This window comes from Mesocricetus auratus, unplaced genomic scaffold, assembly GCF_017639785.1.
Source record: "Mesocricetus auratus isolate SY011 unplaced genomic scaffold, BCM_Maur_2.0 Super-Scaffold_100011, whole genome shotgun sequence".
NCBI lineage: Eukaryota > Metazoa > Chordata > Mammalia > Rodentia > Cricetidae > Mesocricetus > Mesocricetus auratus.
In genome coordinates, this window is record NW_024429195.1 from 42,269,905 (window position 1) to 42,291,179 (window position 21,275).

General features: G+C 36.5%; 1 protein-coding gene across 1 annotated transcript; it reads left to right on the top strand.

The window, feature by feature from the left end:
• Positions 1 to 11,863: 11,863 nt before the first annotated feature.
• On the top strand, positions 11,864 to 12,814 carry LOC101837178 (olfactory receptor 6C74-like). The gene has a single exon (XM_005079674.3). The coding sequence runs from the start codon at positions 11,876 to 11,878 to the stop codon at positions 12,812 to 12,814; it is 939 nt and encodes a 312-aa protein (XP_005079731.3). The 5' UTR covers positions 11,864 to 11,875.
• Positions 12,815 to 21,275: the final 8,461 nt, after the last annotated feature.

Genomic DNA, 21,275 nt, shown 5'->3' on the forward strand with positions numbered 1-21,275 from the left:
TGAGACTTCACAAAGTATCAAACTCCCTATAGCCATCAACATTTCCCATATCTGTTAGTCCTTCTTTTTTTGAACTCAAAGGGAGGGAAGAACATAACATCTGTTTCCTGGTAATAGATGCCAAATAAGTGTTGAGACAAACAGTAGTCAAATTTATCAGTGCACTCATAAACAGTCTTTCTGCCTTTGATCTTCAACTTGTCCATCACAACGTACTGGAAATAATTCTAACATAAATCAACCAAGCTCTTCATGAATATAGAACACAGTTCTCTTTATCCAGATCATATTGGCTAGTTTTGAAAGTGCCAATCTTCAGTTTTCTCAGTACAGATCCTCTTAATAGAGTCTGGTCAAGCTCCTCTACCCTCAACCTTTTGAAGTATTTATAATCAGCAATGGGTTTTATACTTATCAGGAATTAACTGAATATTTGCAGTTAACTTTAAACTTACACATTTCTATAGTCTCATCATCTCACTAAGTACCCAAATAAATAATAAAAAAAGAGTGCAGGCAGAACACCATTGTAGATTAAAGGGTTTGGTGGGTTGGTGTGTATGTTTCTCCTTTGGTAGTGTGCAGAGTACCTAACTGTATCACAAAGACACAAGCACTTAGGTGTAAAATCTGTATATAGGCACCATATCAGCTTTTCCATGTTCAATGAGTTGTGTAGGCATTGTCTTCATCAATAGAGCCTTGCTTTCAGTTGTAAAGAGCAACCTACAGTCTTGGCAACAAACAATCCTGGCTTGTTTGAGGGCTCCCAAGTGATGCCTTGACCAAGAAATCAATTAGAATAACCTAAACCTAAACCAAGAACTGGAAGCTTCATTTGGTAACAAGAGATGTCCACTTGGGGTTCTGTCTCCCTCATTAGTTGGCAATTTCACTTATATCACTGTCATATGTATATATGTTATGAATCTACCCACCAAATAGCCTTTAATTTCAGTCGTCACTCTCCATATTCCTTCACTTTTTCATCTCTTCCTATGCAGATGATCCTCCCATTGCAGTTCTCCTACTGTATCCATCTATAACTACCTCTTTAATTTCCCTTTCCTAGTGATATCTATTGGGTCCCACTCCCAATCCCTCACACTATAACAAATCTCTGCAGTTTTATGGATTCAAGCTTGGTTATCATTGATTTAACAGCTAATATCTACATATACCCCAATTCCACACCATATTTGCTTTCTAGGGTACTCTTTGGTATTCTAATCATCTCAACATTATACTAACTTAAGATACCACCAGAATCACTCTTTGATTTATGCTCATAGAATTTTAGGCTTTATTTTATATCTTGTCTCCAAAGTCTTCCAAATTCTACCTATAACCCAAAACTGTCAATAGATTGGAGACAGTTCTTTTTATTTTTATTTTTTTTAATTCATTTAACAAACAAACCACAGGATTCTCCCCAACCTACACCCAACCTGTCCTCCAACCATTCTTCACAAAGATTAAGTCCTCCCATGGTGATTCAGAAAAACCCAGTGCATTCAGTTGAGGCATGCTCAAAACTCTCCCTGCTGAATCAAGGTTGAGCAAGGCACTAGGGACACAGTTTTATGTAGCCATCTTCTTTAGCTGGAACATTTTCCTTAGATGTTAAGGGAACTTTTAAGATCTAATCTAGATTTGTGGCTTCATGGTGAAAAAGCTTTTACAACTAGTTAGTATCATAAAGCAGAGGTGGAAATGTTATTACAGGTATTTAAATGTAGGCTTAAGCATGAGGAGTAAGAAGCTGCCAGAAGATAGTATAAAATTTGTGCTAATAGAAGATACTCAAGTAGGTATTAGAGAGCAAGCAAATCTTACCATTAGCCATATGATTGATGAAATTTAAGTTCCATCTCAAAAGGCTGATAAGAATGATGTGTGAATTACCGCTGGAGATACCTTCCATGCTTCATAAAATGATAAAGTAAAACCAGAAGGCACTACGGTGGCACATGGGATTTATCACAGGTCCTTTCCTTATAATTAGGTAAAATTCATAGCAAACTGCAGGCACAGGACTAAGAAGGGACATAATCCTGAAACACTTACTAATTGTGCTAGAATTCCAGGTCTCATACTGTCCAAAGCTTCAGTAAGTTTTCAGAGTAAGAGGTTTATTTCTCCCTTCTCTTGTCCTCAAGATTTTTTCCTATCTTTCTATTCCTTCTTAGTCCTAAGAATCAAACAGCAACAACCCTAAATCTTTGGTGCCAATCAGAAACTCTGCTTTTTATTGCTGTGAATAAACATCAAAACAGAAATGACTTAAAGTTATTATCATTTATTTCAGTCCATGATCACCTGTTTCATGCATTTGATCATAATGTCATGGGGGCAGGATTGTAAGGTAGAAGAGTTTCATGATGGACAGGAAGTAGAGAAATACACAGAGATTTACCAGACATAGACACCTTCAAGGACCTGTCCTAACGGATGGATGGTTCTTATCTTCTTATGTTTCCAGAACTGCCACATATAGAAGCACAAGCTGGGTACCAAGGTTTGAGCACATGGCTATATAGAAAGTGTTTCAAACCATAACTCCTTTGTAATGCCAAATGACATAGTCACTCCTGATAACAACTTATTACTTTCTTATTGATGCAAATGGAGCCTCTCTGTACAAACAAAAACCATGTCCTTGTTAGTTAACAATATTCCAAGAATGCATGTTCCTAAAACCATCTCTATAGTATTGACAAGAAGCTTTATTCATAATGGACATGATTAGTTACCATCTTTAAGAGGTAAAAGACAAAACATAGACAATATAATAATATAGGGGGATCATTAACTATTAAATAAATGCCAGGAATACAAGGTATAGATAAATTTAAATACATAGTGACTGAATAAAAACAGGAAGGATTAAGCAGAAGTATACTAAGGGAAGTGGTTTCATTTAAATGAAATTTTAGAAGACATAATTTCATACAGAGGAAATTTACAAATCAGTGTTTGTAAGTATTTGGTAGAGGGTTTTAGCAATTGTGACCTTTGAAATTACTCTGAGTTATGCATTCATTCTCTGGACTGTCTTCAGTTTGACAAGTTTTAGCTACAATCTGTTCAGCCAGGAAGTATTAACATACTTCTCACTCATTTCTTCCTGACTTATGTACCCAGGTTCTTGCCAATGGAAACAACTGTGTGTTAAAAGGTATTTCTTAACTTGTCTATGAACAACAGATTCTGGTAAAGAAACAGAAAATAAGCAAAGAAAGGGAGTTAAAAGAATTCTATTTCAACTACATTCTATAAAATTAAATTTGTCCCTCATTTACCTGGACATTTCAGGTGAGAGTCTTGTGTGGAGAGAGTGTGATGAGGAAGAGGGTTGAAGCTGTAGCTTCAGAGACTCTCCTGATCGGTAGGTAAAACTTCAGATAGAGAACATCTTTGCCTTAAAGGCATGGAAAGGAATTTATATGTTTTTGTCTTTAAGGATGCTCTGCAGACTTGGAGAAGATGCTGCCTAATACATGTCAACTTACCACAAGCTACATTCATTTGAGAGGATAGAACCTCAGTTAAGAAAATGGCTCCATAAGAAAGAGCTGTAAGCAGACCTATTGAGCGTTTTCTTAATTGGTGACAAATGCAAGAGGGCCCAGCCCATTGTGTGTGGTACCAGCACTGGACTGGTGGTCCTGGATTCTGTCAGAAAGCAGACTGAACAAACCATGATGAACAAGCCAGTAAGAAGCACTCCTCCATGGCCTCTTCATCAACTATAGCCTCCAGGTTACTTTCAGGTTGAGTTCCTGCCTTGGCTTCTCTCAATGGACTATAATCCAGGATATGAAAGTCAAATAAACCCTTTCTTCCCCAAGATGCTTTTGGTCATGGTGCTTGATGACAACAATAATAATCCTAAGACAAGATATATGCTTGTCGTGAACATCTAAACGGCTTCCAGAGTTATCTTCATCTGACTGATGAATATGATATCCTTCACCAGAAGATTTTGTCAGGATTACAGGGACAGTATGGACCACTCCAGTTCCTTCCCAGTTACACATTCCTCTGTGCATTTTTCAAACAAAAGACCTCCCAATATTTTCAACAGCCTATTCTATTCACAGAACAAGACTGCATATGGCACATAACTTATGATCTAAATAAATTGATTAGATTAATTGTATTGTCAACTTTGTAAGGTATATAACTGAATTGGGAGTCTTGAGATGTATCAATAAGTGTAAGAACTATGAGAAACTACATAAACCTAATAAGGAACATGCATAATTATATTAATTTATAAGCCTCATTAATAACTGTTTTCTTAAATAATACAGCAGACACTTCTTAGAGCAATCTATATTCAAATCTCTGGAGATGGATTAGTTTCTAAATTACATTTTATTTTTAAAAATACAGATTGTCTGGGGAGTACTTTTGGATGACATGAAAAGTATTATTTCCTTGGGAAATGTGCTATGAATCTCAAAACTCTCAGGAGAGTTTTCATTATCTCTTTAAGTTTTGATTCAAGAAGTGAGTGCATCAAAATTCCCTAGGATTAGGGTTGATTCATTTCATTTGGCAGTGAGAAATACATAGGGAATGATTCAATGCATGGACCACATCAGTACAGTAAAGAGAGGACTTGAACACAAATATATATATATATACATATATATATATATATATATCTGCAAAACATCTGCTAATGAAATTACCTACAAGACTGGCTTACTAGGTGAGAATGGTTTAAAGTACATTCATAGAGGAGTGTAGTGTCATTGTTAATATCAGAAACTTGGTTAATATGTTAAATATGCAGTCTGGTCCAAGTACAACTGTGCATGTATCTTTGCCTCTTTATGGTATTTGAATGTGTGTGTTTCAGATAAACGTTTGTATTTTTTGGATTTTTTTACATGCTTAGTTTGTATTCTAAATGACAAAAGCAACATTTACAAAAGTTAAAATTGCTTTCTGCTAGGCATGTTTAACATATTTTGATAATTCTTCCACTAAATATTAATATATTTAGTCATCTTTAAATTTTAGTTTAAAATGGGTAATACTTTTTACTGTATTTAAAATTTAGAACTAATTTATTTTTGTCATTTGAAATTAACCTGATATGCATGATGGGTGATACAACTCTTTGAAAATTCCATCATATATTTCACTTGAATGTGAATTCTACATTTTCAGAGTATTTTGTGGAATCATTGGTATGTATGATTGAAGTAGAATAAATGAATGATCTTAAGTAATAATACTATGATCTCTGTGGTTTAGATTAATGAATTCATATAATTTTGTCATTAAAGGAATCTGTGTACACAAAGGAAACTTGTAAGAGATGCCTTCCTGACTCTGGATGTGGGGGACTGTCCAACAATGATGGTCCTCTCTGTTCACGTGTGTCAACTGTGTGGGTATACACAGTTATCACAGCAGAACTCTCTTCATTGCTTCCAAGTAGGTTATGCATTTACCCTGCACTTTGCCTCAGTTCTTCCCATTATTCTGGGAGTATTTTGTCCCAGTTCTGTTTATCATTTTAAGACCTATTATAGAATCCAATATTTCCTGTAAACATTTCTTGATATTATCTTAATATTATCTTAAACAACTTTACTTTTTATTTGAATGTCTTATTTTAATTACTTGTGACCTCTCTTAGGAATGAAATATATGTTAGAAGTTGTTAATAGTTACTGTAATGACCTTAAAGCAAGAAACAAACTGTTATACGTTGTCTTGCACTTCATGAAACTGTAAGCTACTAGTAAATGATGATGAAGATTCCAGACAAGAAGTTTTCCCAAGAGGCAGATATCATTCTTTTTATATTAGATGCTCACCTTACTATCTACATAAATCTAACCATTTTTTGCTCAATTAATAGTGCCATTTCAATATATGCAGCCACGATTCTTTCTTTATATTTCCTCTGATTTCTACAGAGCCCTCTCTCTCCCATCAACTCCAGGGTCTCATTATAATAGTCAAGCACACTGGCACAGATCTACAAACCTAGTTCCTTAATTTTTAATTAAAGGAATGTTAGCTAGAGATTTTAATATTTTTTTGTGAGAGGAAAGCATGCTAAAGATGATTTTTCCTTTTTTATTAATTTTTAAATTTAAATTAGAAACAATTGTATTTTACATATCAATCCAATTTCCTTCTCTGGTCCATCCTCACATTTTCCCCACCGACCCCCTATCCCATCCCTTCTGCTCCCCAAGGAGGGTGAGGCCTTCTGTGGGGGATCATCAAAGTCTGTCACATCTTTTGAGACAGGGTCTAGGACCTCACTCCTCTGTGTCTAGGCTAAGAGAGTACACCTCTATGGGGAGTGGGCTCCCAAAGTCCATTCATACACTAGGAATAGATACTGATCTACTAAAAGATGCCCCATAGATTGCCGAGGCTTCCTCCCCAACACCCACACTCAGGGCATTTGGATCAGTCCTGTGCTGGTATCCCAGCTATCAGTCTGGGGTCCATGAGCTCCCTCTTGTTCAGATCAGCTGTTTCTGTGGGCTTCTCCAGCCTAGTCTTGACCCCTTTGCTCATCATTCCTCCCTCTGCAACTGGATTCCAGGAATTCGGCTGAGTGGTTAGCTGTGGGTGTCTGCTTCTGCTTCCATCAGCTACTGGATGAAGGCTCTACAATGGCATATAAGGTAGTTATCAATCTCATTATCAGAGAAGGGCATTTAAGGTAGCCTCTCCACTATTGCTTAGATTGTTAGTTGGGGTCATCCTTGTAGATCTCTGCACATTTCCCCAGGGCCAGATTTCTCTTTAAACCTATAATGGCTCCCTCTATTAAGGTATCTCTTTTCTTGCTCTCCTCTATTCTTCCCCTGACTTAACCTTCATGCTCCCTCATGTCCTGCACCCTCTCCGCTTCTCCCCTTCTCTATCTCCTAATTCCCTCTCCCCTTCTCCCATGCTCCTAATTTGTGCAGGAGATCTTGTCCCTTTCCCCTCCTCCAGGGGAACATACATGTCTCTCTTAGGGTCAATCTTGAATACTAGCTTCTCTGGAGGTGTGGATTGTAGCTGGTAATCCTTTACTCTATGTCTAATATCCATATATGAATGAGTACATACCATGTTTGTCATTTTGTGACTGGGCTACCTCACTCAGAATGGTTTCTTCTTGTTTCATCCATTTCACTACGAATTTCAAGATTCCATTGTTTTGTTTGTTTGTTTTTTGTTTTTGTTTTTTGGCTAAGTAGTACTCCATTGTGTAAATGTATCACATTTTCGTTATCCATTCTTCAGTTGAGGGGCAACTAGGTTGCTTCCAGGTTCTGGTATTACAAATAAAGCTGCTATGAACATAGTTGAACAGATGTCCTTGTTGTATGTATGTGCATCCTTTAGTATATGCCTAAGAGTGGAATTGCTGGATCTTGATTCATACTTTCCTGAGGAAGTACCATACTGATTTAAAAAGTGGCTGCACAAGTTTGCACTTCCACCAACAGTTGAGAAGTGTTACTCTCCAGCATAAACTGTTGTTGGTGTTTTTGAATTTAGACATTCTGACAGGTGCAATATGGTATTTCAGAATTGTTTTGTTTTGCATTTCCCTGATGGTTAAGGATGTGAGCACTTTCTTAAGTGTCTTTTGGTCAGATTAGATTCCTATATTGAGAACTCTCTATATAGTTTGCACCCCACTTTTTAATTGGATTATTTGGTGTTTTGATTACTAGCTTCTTGAATTCTTTGTAGACCTTGGAAATCAGCCCTCTGTCAGGTGTAGGGTTAGTGAATATATTTTCCCATTCTGTGGGCTGCTGTTTTGTCTTGTTGACTCTGTCCTTTGCCTTACAGAAGTTGTTCAGTTTCAGGAGGTCCCATATATTAATTGTCATTCTTAGTGTTCAGGAAGTGGCCTCCTGTATCAATTCAATCAAGTGTATCCCCCACTTTCTCTTCTAAGAGGTTCAGTGTGGCTGGATTTATGTTAAGGTCTTTGATCCATTTGGACTTAAGTTTTGTGCATGGTGATAGACATGGATCTATCTGCTGTCTCCTGCATGTCAGCAGCCAGTTGTGCCAGCACCATTTGTTGTAGATGCTTTCTTTTTTCCATTGTATAGTTTCAGCTTCTTTGTCAAAGATTAGGTGTTTATAGGTGTGTGGGTTAATATCAGGGTTTTCAATTTGATTCCATTGGTCTACCTGTGTATTTTTGTGCCAGTACTAAGCTGTTTTCAGGAGTATAGCTATTTAATGGAGCTTGAAATCAGGGATGGTGATACTTCTGGAAGTTCCATTATTATACAGGGTTGTTTGGATAACCTGGATTTGTTTTCATATAAAGTTGAGGATTGTTCTTTCCAGGTCTGTGAAGAATTGTTCTGGTATCTTATGGGGATTGCATGAATCTATAGATTGCTTTAGACAAGATTGCCATTTTTACTATGTTGATCCTACCTATCAAAGAGCATGGGAGATTCTTCCATTTTCTCCTGTCCTCTTTAATTTCTTTCTTTAAAGACTCTTACTATACAGGTCTTTCACTTGTTTGGATAGCATTACCCCAAGTTACTTTATGCTGTTTGTAGCAATTGTAAAGGGTGAATTTTCTCTGATTTCTTTCTCAGCCCATTTATTGTCTGTATATAGTAGGGCTACTGATTTTTTGAGTTAATCCTGTATCCTGCCACTTTACTGAAGGTGTTTATCAGTTGTAGGAATTCCCTGATAGAGTTTTTCAAGTCACTTATGTAAAATATCATATCATCTTCGAAATTGAAAAATTTACTTCTCCCTTTCCAATTTGTATCCTCTTGATCTCTTTTTGTTGTCTTAATGCTCTAGCTATAACTTTTGAGTACAATATTGAAGATATATGGAGAGAGTAAACAGTGTTGTCTTGTTCCTGATTTTAGAGAAATCATGTCAAGTTTCTCTCCATTTAGTTTGATTTTGGCTGTTGGTTTGCTGTAAATTGCTTTTATTATGTTTAGGTGTGTTCCTGTTATTCCTGATCTCTCCAAGACTTTTATCATGAAGGTTTTGGATTTTGTCCAAGACTTTTCAGCATCTAGTGAGATGATCATGTGGTTTTTCTTTTTCAGTTTGTTTATATGATGAAATTTTGTATGTTGAACCATATTTCCATCCATGGGATGAAGCCTACTTGAGCATGGTGGATGATTTTTCTGATGTGTACTTGGATTTGACTTCCAGTATTATATTGAGTATTTTTGTATCAATGTTCATGAGAGATATTGATCTGTATTTCTCTTTCTTAGTTGTATCTTTGTGTGGTTTGAATACAAAGGTAATTGTAGTTTCATACAAAGCATTTGACAATGACCCTCCTGTCCCTTCTGTTTCTATTGTATGGAACAGTTTGAAGAACTCTTCTTTGAATTTTGGTAGAATTCTACACTGAAATAATCTGGCCCTAGGCTTTTTTTTTTTTGGTTGGGAGAGTTTTGATGACTGCTTCTATTTCATTAAGTGTTATAGGTCTATTTAAATTGCTTTTCTGTTCTTGATTGAATTTTAGTAATTGATATCTACCCAGAAAATTGTCCATTACCTTTTAGGTTTTCTAATTTTGTGGAGTACAGGTTTTCAAAATATGATCTGATGATTCTCTGGATTTCCTCAGTGATAGTTGTGATGTCCCCCTATTCATTTCTGATTTTGTTAATTTGAATGTTCTCTCTCTGCCTTTTGGTCAGTTTGGATAAAGTTTTGTCTATCTTGTTGCTTTTCTCAAAGAACCAATTCTTTGTTACATTGATTTTTTTGTATTGTTTTCCTTGTTTCTACTTTATTGATTTCAGTCTTGAATTTGATTATTTCCTGGTTTCCAATCTCTGGGGTGAATTTGCTTATTTTTGATCTAGAGCTTTCAGTTGTGCTGTTAGTTCTCTAGTGGAACTATTCTCAGTTTCTTCACATGGGCACATAGTGCTATGAACTTTCCTCTTAGCACTCCTTTCAGTGTGTCCCATAAGTTTGGGTATGTTGTGTCTTCATTTTCATTGGGTTCTAGGAAGTCTTTAATTTCTTGTTTATTTTTTCTTTGACTCAAGAATGGTGCAATTGCACATTTTTCAATTTCCATGAGTTTGTATGTTTTCTGCAATTTGTGTTGTTGTTGAATTCTAACTTTAAAACTTGGTGGTCTGATAAGATCCACAGAGTTTTTCCAATTTTTTGTATCTATTGAGGTTTGCTATGTTGCCGAGTTTGTGGTTGATTTTAGAAAAAATTCCATGTGGCACTGAGAAGAAGATATATTCTTTTGTATTTGGATGAAATATTCTATAGATATATGTTAAACCCAATTGAGTCATAACTTCTGTTAGTTCCTTTGCTTCTTGGTTAAGTTTCTGTCTGTTTGTCCTGTCTAGTGGCAAGAGTGGCGTTTTGAAGTTTCCCACTCTAAGTGTGTGAGGTTTCATGCGTGAATACACTTTTAGTAATGTTTCTTTTATAAATGTGGGTGACTTTGTATTTGGTACATAGATGTTCAGAATTGAGACATCATCTTGATAGATTTTTCTGTGATGACTATTAAATGACCTTGTTGCCAACTATAATTTGAGTCATGTTATTTGATAATACACTGTGCTCATTCATTTACCAACTAATGCCTACTTTTGTAGGTCATGTATTCATGTGGCCAACTTTTTCAAAAGATGATTCTGAAAAATGTAAATACTGGATAGAGAAAAATTAATGTTTTTAAATTAGCACTTGCTTTAGCTACTAATTTATATTTGTGTAACCTTGAAAAAATATTTCTCTTCAAGATAATTTTCCATCTCTATGAATCTTATACCTCATATTTTAAACAGCTTTAGTACTCCCACCTCATACAACATTCAAAAACTGTGTTTTCATGTCAAGATACATTTTTCTTGGTACTTAAAGCATAAAAAACACAATGGAGGCCAGGTGTGATGTGCAAAATATTTAATCCCTGCACCAAGACACAGAGACAGACAGACAAGTGTGCATTTTAGGTCAGCCTGATCTACATAGTGAGTCCCAGGATACCCAGAGCTACATAGTGAGATTTTGTCTCAAACAAAGTTTAAAAATAATTAATAATTACAATGTCTTACTTCAAATCCCAATAATTTGGTAAGTAAGGTCAACAGACAATACAGAAATGAATGCAATGGACATAGTAATCGGAAGTGTAAAGAAAATTATTTATCTTTAATTTTGAAACTGTGTGAAAAGGAAATCAGACATTTCAGGTAGATTACCTGTATAAGCTGGAATATTAGCCCTAATTCTCTCTCTCTCTCTCTCTCTCTCTCTCTCTCTCTCTGTCTCTCTCTCTCTCTCTCTCTCTCTCTCTCTCTCTCTCTCTCACACACACACACACACTTCTATCTCTCCCTCTCTCCCCTCATCTCTTTCTCAACATAGATTTTTATGTTTTAAGTAACTACTGAGACTGCATTTCTTTGAAAATATTTAGTATTGTAATAAATTAAACTTCTTTAAGGGAACAGGAAATATGACTTGCCATCTTAACTGTTGTAAACTCAAGAAAGAAAACAGGTTTTTGTCTTACAGTGTCTTTAATTTCCTATTAGTTTATTATCTTACAAGAAATGAACAGAAATGAACAGAAAACACCATCATATAGATTGTTCTAGTGAAATTAAAAGTTAATAATCAAATTTCTCTCCAGATATGATGTAGCTATGAACTACTGATTTCGAGGTATGGTCTTCTTTAGATCATGGATGAGTATGATGTTGCTGTCTGAAATTTGGACCCTGCCATTTGAATAGTAATTCAGCATGAAATATCACCAATATACTTCTATAGTGATAAAGTGGGAAGCCCCCGTTTATTTAGAGAAACTGACAGCCAGAGAATCACAATGAAGAACCATACAAAGGTGACATTTTTCATCCTAGCAGGTTTGACTGATGACCCACAGTGGAAAGTTGTGTTGTTCATCTTCTTGCTTCTTACTTATATGCTAAGCGTCACTGGCAATCTGATCATCATCACACTCACTCTGGTGGATACTCACCTGAAGACCCCTATGTATTTTTTCCTTCGGAACTTTTCCTTCTTAGAGTTTTCCTACACTACTACATGCATCCCCAAATTGCTTGCCACTATGGCAACTGGCGACAAAACCATTTCTTATGATAATTGTTTGGCTCAAGTGTTCTTTGCTTTCCTATTTGGAGCATCAGAATTTTACCTGCTGACAGCCATGTCCTATGACAGATATGTGGCCATCTGCAAACCCCTACACTACATGACCATCATGAACAATAAAGTCTGTGTGCAGTTAGTCCTCAGTTGTTGGTTTGCTGGGTTTTTTGTCATTTTCCCACCACTTGTGTTAGGATTGAATCTTGAATTCTGTGCTTCCAACATTGTTGATCATTTCTACTGTGACACCACTCCACTCATGCAACTTTCCTGCACAGACACAAAGCTCCTGGAGACGATGGGGTTTGTCTCAGCTTTGGTGACACTCTTACTCACTTTGGTAATGGTGATAATATCCTATACCTACATTGCCATGACAATTATAAAAATCCCTTCAAACAGCCAGAGGAAGAAGGCTTTCTCTACCTGCTCCTCTCACATGATTGTGATATCCCTCTCATATGGCAGCTGCATCTTCATGTATCTGAAACCATCAATCAAGCAGAGAGTATCTATTTCCAAGGGAATTTCTGTGCTCAATATCTCGGTGGCTCCACTTCTGAATCCTTTTATCTACACCTTGAGGAATGAGCAAGTGAAAAAAGCATTCATCAATACAATACACAGGATTGCTTCTTTGTCAAAGAAGTGACTATTCTGTTTCATTATACGAAGTAAATGAAAAAAAAAGATTTAAATAACATCAATAGTCCTTAAGATTAGTCTGCTTCAATTTCCTGTCAGTGTTTTCCTATTCATTTTCACACTTCAAAGAAAATTCTTGCACTTTAGTAGTCATTTTTATCAGTGTGTGGAGCAAGGCTTTATCAAACATGACTGCAGACTTGCTAGGGCAGCACATTACTATTGTCTTAAAATTCCAGCTTATATAAGCTAATATTATTTGAAACCCAAAGTTTTTTTCCCTAAAACTCATGAATTTTTCCCTCAGTGGTAACTGAGGGATATTGAACCTATTTTTTCAGTGTCTCTTCTGTCTTTTAGAAATTCGTTATGATAGAGATTAACTCAATAGTAGAGGGATTCTCAGCACAAAGGTGCCTGGTTTTGATCCCCAATTCTACAAGCTACGAAAAAACCAAAGTGAATTTTTAAATTCAAGTTTTTCAAGACTGTGAAATATTGGTTCACATTATATTACATTTGATGCATTATTTGAAGGGAGGGTTGTATTAGAATATTATAACACAACTTATTACATAATATAAATCGAAATTTCCTTTAAATTTAATGCCTACTTTATTTTAATAAACTTAAAGCCACCAGGGTAACTTAGCAGAAAAAGGCCCTCGTAGTCAATCCTGACTATGTGGGTTTGGTCCCTGGACCCACAAAATAGAAGAAGAAAACAACTCCCACAAGTTTTCCTTAGATCTCCATCAGAAATGTTGCTGTTATCTTCCATATACACATAGACAAAATAAATTATTTAAAATGTAGTATTTTTAATTAACGGAAATTATAGTAGAGTTTACTGTGCTTTTTCATCTGTGAATGTATATCTTCATCGTTGACTAGTATACATACATAATCATAGTGGTAAACATTTTGTGGAAAATATTTATTTTTAAGACTAAGGTTACAGTTATAATTTACAAATTGCTCTAGCCATATCTAGAAGAAAATGTGTTAGACTATCTAGTTAATTGTTGACTTTTCAGATAACCTGTGTAGATCTTGCCTGTTAGACCTGGGATCTGAGGGTCTGAAGGAATGGGACATACTACAGTCTAATGCTATAGACAATGTTACTTCAGTTTTAGTGTGTTTTTATACATGGATGAAACAAAGAATGCAACCAGGGAAGGTTGTTCTGACTAAAAAAATAGTTAAAAGAATTGATCAGAAAACCATGTAAATATACACCACTAAGCACTTACTATATATGAACAGAGCAACCACTTATCAGAACTTACTCAGGACAAAGCAATTGAAACACATATCTGGGAAAGAATGGAAGCAAGGCAGAAACCCATAATCAGTGTATACTGACCAGACTGGAGTCTATAGCTATTATCTGACATCCAATAAGAATAAACATGTCTTGCAAATTCAATATAAATATTTGTCACAGGAGATGTGAAATCACACCCAAGAACAAACCAGGGAACTAAATTCATCTGAGGTAAAGGCCTTCTGCCTTATCTTCCTTGAGCCTCTCTGACAGTTTCCTAAGGTATTTCTCACCATGTGTAATTCCTTTGACAATGTTCCTACAAATAATTTTGAAAATTACTTAACACAATAGATAACTTATACTTTAAAATCTTTGATTAGCTTGTAGTGTTTGAGCTAATGAGAAACAATTTGTGATTAGTTTATGTTGTTTGAACCGATGAGAGAAGATTTGTGAATGTTACCGAGGTATTTATTATTTTAATACTTGCTTATCTCTTCATTTCAGACATAATTGTGCAGTGCAAAATAACAGATGAGCAAAGAGGTGTGTGTGTGTGTGTGTGTGTGTGTGTGTGTGTGTGTGTGTGCCTGCCTGCCTTTACCTAGTGAAACAAAAATAGCTTAATAATCAAGTCTTTCTCTTAATGGGAATGATGTTTGGCTTTGGATCAAAACCCACTGGGAACTCCAAAGTTAATTTTTGTTTTGTTATCAGAATTTCAAAAAGTTAGGATCATAGATACTAATACTTTTTCAGCTATGTGCTTTATTTCATAAAATGTTTCCTAAATCTATGTTAATTTTTCTATGTTGTTCTATTCACATTTCAATGTTTGTTTATTTTTTGTCTCAATTTTTCTTTAGAGAAAATAAACTTTCCCATGCAATATACTTGATTATAATTTTTCATCCTTCAACTGCTCTCAGATTCTTCCTCCCTCCCCTCCCATCTGAAGTCACATGCTTTGTTTCTCTTTAGAAAACAAGCAGTCATATGAAAAATAATTAAATGAAATGAAGCCACAACAAACAAATTGGAATAGGACAAAACAAAGATTCTGCTTTAATTTTGTGCAGAACTCCTCCCAGTACCATGAACACTAATCAACAGGGATAAAGACTCTAGTGAGCACCAACTCCACTCCATGTTCAGTGATTTGTGCATATGTTTTCTTCAGCAATAATAACTTACCATCAGTTGTGGAGAACATTCAATAGCCTTTATACTGAGTGTTAGTATTCAGACATCTGTACTGGACTGCCCTTGGGGTTCTGACAGGATACTGCAGCTACTAAGAGCACCACATGTGCATATTCACTATGGTCCCTTTCAAAACGGTCCTTCCTACCTTCCATCCTCCTCTCTTCCTTTCTGTCCCTCTCTCTGTCTGTTTCCCCCTTTCTCTTTTTCTGTCTTCCTCTCTCTCTCCCCCTCTTTCCTCTTTCTCCACTTCTTTCCTTTCTCTTCTTTTCTGCTGTTCCTGTCTCTTGAGACCAATTTCCCACACCCCAACTCTTTCTCCATTTTATGATCCCTTTCCCTAACTAAAAAACCCTCTGCTTGAACCCTGCCACATGGCATCTTTCACTCATGTGGCTTTTCTTAAACTACAACACTGAGTGTTTTTGTATGTCAAGTTAACACAAGCTAGAGTCATCAGCAGAAGGAGCCTCTGCTGAGGAAAAACCTCCTTGAGTTCCATCTCTAAGGCATTTTCTCATTTAGTCATCAATGAGAGAGGGCCCAGCCCATGGTGTATAGTTCCATCCCTGAACTGCTGGGCCTGGGTTCTACAAGAAGATGGGAGAAGCAAGCCATGGCAAGAAAGTCAGCTTACAGCTCCCTTCCATGGCTTCTGCATCAGCTTCTGCTTCTGGGATCCTGCTCTGTTTTGACTTCCTGTTCTTACTTCATTCAGTGATAAACAGCAATGCTGAAGTGGAACCCAAATAAACCCTGTGGTCCTGGTGTTTCAACACAGCAGTAGCAAGGGTTTTTCAGGGGTTTCCATGGAGTCCCTTTGGCTAACAATTTGGTTAAACGTAATCCATTCCCAGAACTGAAAGGTTCCTTTGATGACAAAAGATGTATAGCTTGGGTTCCATTGTCCCCATTATTTATATTGCTTTCCTATCTTTCAGGAAACTTCTACTGTATTAGGTTTCTATATATCCCCTCAAATGGCACTTCAAATTATGTATCCTTCATCTTATTTCCTTTTTCTATCCTCCTGCACTCCCCTTCTGATTTGATTCTCCTGTTCTACACCCTTCAATTTCAGCCGCAGCAATCTATTCTATTTCCCCTTACTAGAGAGAGCAACCCTGTGGGGACACCAGACCTTGAGCAGAAACCCACTTCCCCTTCGGCCTGGGAGCAGGCATCTATGTAATGTTTACTGAAAACAATTCAGTGCTTTAAAGCTTGATAGGGCTCAGATAAGGGCTGGCTCACTGAAATACCATCCCTTTCACACCTCCTATGGCTAGATGCCTCTTCCTGTCCCTGCCCCCTGTGGTGTCTCCCCGATTCTGGGGCCGGAGATTAAACCACCAGCCAGGAGGGTGAGAAGTGGAAAGAATGGTATGTAAATGGATGGCAAAAGTCCTTAAAAAGGGAAGCTCTTTTTTCTTGGAGAGACTTCTCCAGAGATTTCACCAGAGACTTCTCCTGAGAGCTCTCCTAAGTGGACTGGGGTCTCCTCCTAAGCTGACTTGGGAAACATAAAGTTTTCTTAAAGCAACCGACCGGTCTCTGTGTCATCTATCCCGACCACCTCGCTACATTCTTGGATGCAGGCCGCACAGCAGGTGTGACACAACCCGTCTCTTTTAGTCTCCTACAAATCTCAGTGTTTACATAGATTGTGACTTGCTTATTGAAAACTTAACAGTTAACGTCTACATATGAATGAATCCATACCATATTTGTCTTTCTGGGTCTGGGTTATCACACTTGAGATGTTTATTTTTCTCTAGTTCCACCATTTTACCTGCATATTCCATGGTTTCATTTTTTTAGTGGTTGGGTTTGGCAGTTATCTATGAGTACAGCAGAACATCATTAGAAATAGCTTCACTGATTTTTTTTCCTTTCTTGCCAGTCATGTTTGGTTTTACTTTAGGTCTCTGGGCTACCCAGCTTCTGTGTCCTAGCCATCTAGGTACTGTCCTGAACCTCTAATAGTATGGGTGTCAAATAGGACCAGTCATTGGTTGGTAACTCCCACAATTCCTGTGCTACCTTTGTCCCAGAATGTCTTGTAGGCAGAGCAAATTATATGTTAGAGATTATGTGACTGGATTGGGGGATCCTAATTCATCCAGCAGAAGTCTTACCTGGTTACAGAAGATGGCTGGTTCAGGATCTGTAGTTAGTATCCTTCTCTAACATTAGGGATTAGTTTTTATTTGAAATCTCTTTTGTCACATATTGAAATGGCTATACCAACTTACTTCTTGGGTCCATTTGCTCAGAATAACTTTTTCTATCCTTTCACCATTAGCTGATGTCTATTCTTGATGTTAAGGTGTGTTTCTTGGATGCAGGAGAAGGATAGATCTTGTTTTTGACAATCCAGTCTCTTACTCTGTTTCTATTCAGTGGGAAACTGATATCATTGATGAGCAGCATTTGTTGATTCCTGTTATTTTATTGTGGTGTGTGTCTTTTATTTCTCTCATTTTTGATTTGCTGACCTGACATTACTTATTGCTGTGGTTTATTGGGAGTGGTAATCCTCTTAAGATTGAATATTTCTTATTTCTTTCCAATGCTGTCTGTATTGCTGCATTTGTATATAAATATTGCTTAAATTAGGCTTTATTGTGAATTGTTTTTCTGCATCTATTGTGAATGAATGTTTTGCTGGGTGGAGTAGTCTAGCCATGTATCTGTTGTCTCTCAGAGTCTGTAGAGCATCTCTCTAGGCCTTTCTGGCTTTTAGAGTCTCCATTGCGAAGTCAGGTGTTATTCCATTAAATCTGCTTAAATGTTACTTGGTCTTTTCCCCTGGAAATTCTTGATATTCTTTTTTGTTCTGTACATTCAGTATTTTGGGTATGTGTCAATGGAAAATAATTCTGGTACAATCTATTTATTTTATATGTCTTTCTTATGCCTCGATAAGCAACTCCTTTTGGTTGTGGAAATGTTTTATGATTTTGTTGAAAATATTTTCTATGCCTTTGGCCTGAATTTTTTCTCCCTTCCTTTATTCCTATTATTCATAGAATTGGTCCTTTCATGGTGTCCCAAGTTTTCTGGATGTTTTGTGACTATATTTTTTTCTTTAGATTTAAGGGTTTCATTTACCAAGTGAGCCACTGTGTCTTCAATGGCTGAGATTCTATTTTCTATTTCTTTTATCCTGTTGGTTAAGCTTGCCTCTGAGGCTCCTATTGGAGTTTCTAAATTTTTATTTCCACAATTCCCTCAGTTCCTGTTTTCTCTATTGATTCTATTTCTACTTTCATGTCTGAACTGTTCTCATAATTTAATTCCACTGTTTGTTTTTTCACAGATCTAAACAGGACGTCTCCATCAAATATCCTCACTCAGGGCTCAGGGAAACACGCAGAAGAGTAGGCAGAAAGAGTGTAAAGGACACCAAGAAAACAATGACTTCTCAGTCAGCATGACTGATGCACATATGAACTTAGAGACTGAGGCAGCACATGCAGGGATCTATACCAGTGGAGTCCTAGAGCAAAAGAAAAGTGGTGAACCCAGAAGCAATCTCCAGGTGACAACCACTTGGAAATGACTACTTGGTTTTCTCTAAAGGTATCACTGGGAAGCAAACTACTCTGAAACTATAGGCTGCATGCTAGGCAGTACATGCCCAACAGGAAAAGAACTATAGGGCATCTTAAGAGGTTCCTTGTCTTACAAGGCCTGTCAGGGTATTTACATTTTTTAAAATTTAAATTTATTTTTCATTTATATTTGTCTTTCTTCTCATTTTTAATCCAACAGGTCCTTTGTGTATATATTGTGGGTCCTGAATTAGTGTTTATATGCTGTTCCTGAGTGTGGTAACTAATGAGTCTCTACATCACATCTGTTTCTTGTGCTTTAAATTGGGATCTTTTCCTTCTATTAGATTTATTTTCTTCCTATGTATTAATTTTATCTTATTTGTATTTTATTTTATTATTCTTTGGAAGACTGTTTTCTGATGAGAGACAGAAAGGAGGAAGGGTCAATGGGGGTGGGAGGGCAGTTTGGAAAGAACTGGGAGGAACAGAGGGAGGGAAACCATAATTAGGATATTATCTGAGAAAAAACTGCTTTCAACAAAAGAAACAAATGAAACACACACAAATATTGAAAAAATAAATGAAAAAGAAGGACATGGAATTGGTTGAGAGATGTGATGGAGGATTTGGAGAAGTTGTGGAGGAATAAGGGATGTATATGATCATGATACATTGTATACATATATGAAATTTATAAAGAATTTTATTAAATTAAAATTAAAATAGAGCAATTATGAGTAATTATCCCCTCATGGTGGCTTCTGTGTGTGTTAAATATTTTTCCCTTCAAATGTTAAGATGTTATGTGATTTCCTTGTGAACTTTTGGTTATATGGACCCTGAAATTAATTTTCTTTGACTTCTGATTTTTTAATCTTAACTTCCTCTTCTTTGAGATAAATTGCATTGATTTTGTTCATTATAATTTCGTGTCAAGCAACTTTAAATGTTTGAATAAGTATTTTATACACACTAAATGATAAAGAGAAAAATAACCATTTGCAATACAAAAAGCAATTTTCTCCTCTACAAGCTTGGTTGTAAGCATGCTTCTTTCCTGAAAATGACCTTTTTGAGATTTCAGCACATTTGGAAAGATATTTTTAAAGTATTATAGGAAAGGCTGAAAGGGAGACCTATAATTGTTGGAGATTATATCGTGTCCACAGTGAACACAGCAGGCTCAAGGAACAGGAATAGTCAAACCAATGGAAAGAAAACTAAAATTCTGTAAGTAGGATCTAGAACAAATGGAATTCTACATTTTGTAAATTGTAGTAATGGAAGTAGATTTTAAACTAAAGCTATTAAGAGAGGGAGTAAACAATTTTTAAAAAGATAAATTGTACTAATTTTACTTGTTTTATAATTGACTCTAAGTTGAGAAACTAAAGTGTGTGTGGAGGGAACTAAACATTATTAAAAGAAAATGTGGCAATGGAAAGATGATGACTCAGTAGCACTGGCTACTCTTCCAGAAGTCTTAAGTTCAATTCGCAGCACCCTCATGGTGGCTCACAAGCCTCTTTTATTATAGTCACGTGGGATCCGATGCCCTTTCTCTGGTGTGTAGACATACATGCAGACAAAACACTATCTGTCTGTCTGTCTTTCTACCTGTCTATCTATCTATCTTAAAAAAGAAATTACAAGTGAATTTCTTCATTAGTTAACTATAAGGAAAATGTGTATAAGTAAAATAGTACTTCTAACTACTCATATTGCAAGTAGGAAGACAAAGACACTTTTGACTACATAAAATGTATATTTTTTATATCATACACGAAGAATCATTAATGATAACATCATAAGTCACTGTCAAAAGTGGGAAATATAGAATAAACTACAGATGCAAAGTTAACACTGCTGATATATAAGGAAGTGTAAAATGCGTGAGCAAAAGACTGATAAGAAACATAAACAAGAAGTAATTATGGCCCCACATCCTGGCATGCCTTCCAGTGACTGGGGAAAGCCACAGAGTTTCCCATCCCGGCAGAAGCCAAGCACCCCAATCCCAAGTCTTCTCTTCCACCAAAGGGACCAGGGGACCAGGGGGAGGCTAAGCACCCCAGATTCCTTGGTCTTCTTCTCCACCCATGGGACCAGAATGAGGACAAGGAATAGAAGAATTACCAGAGTATTGGATTTGTGAGGACCCACCAAAAGGGAACTCTGATTCCCAACCACCAGACCAGTAAGGGGCTCTTTCTGCACCCCCTAAAGGAAGAGATGGGAAAGGGAAAATACAAAAACACAATCAGCAACAGAAAAACAAATATGACACCACCAGATTCTAGAGACTCCACACCACCAAGACTCCACCATTCCAATGCAAATGAAACAGAAGAGAATGACCTTAAAAACAACTTCATGAAAATGATAGAGGCTCTAAAAGAGGATATAGGCAAATCCCTTAAAGAAATGGATGA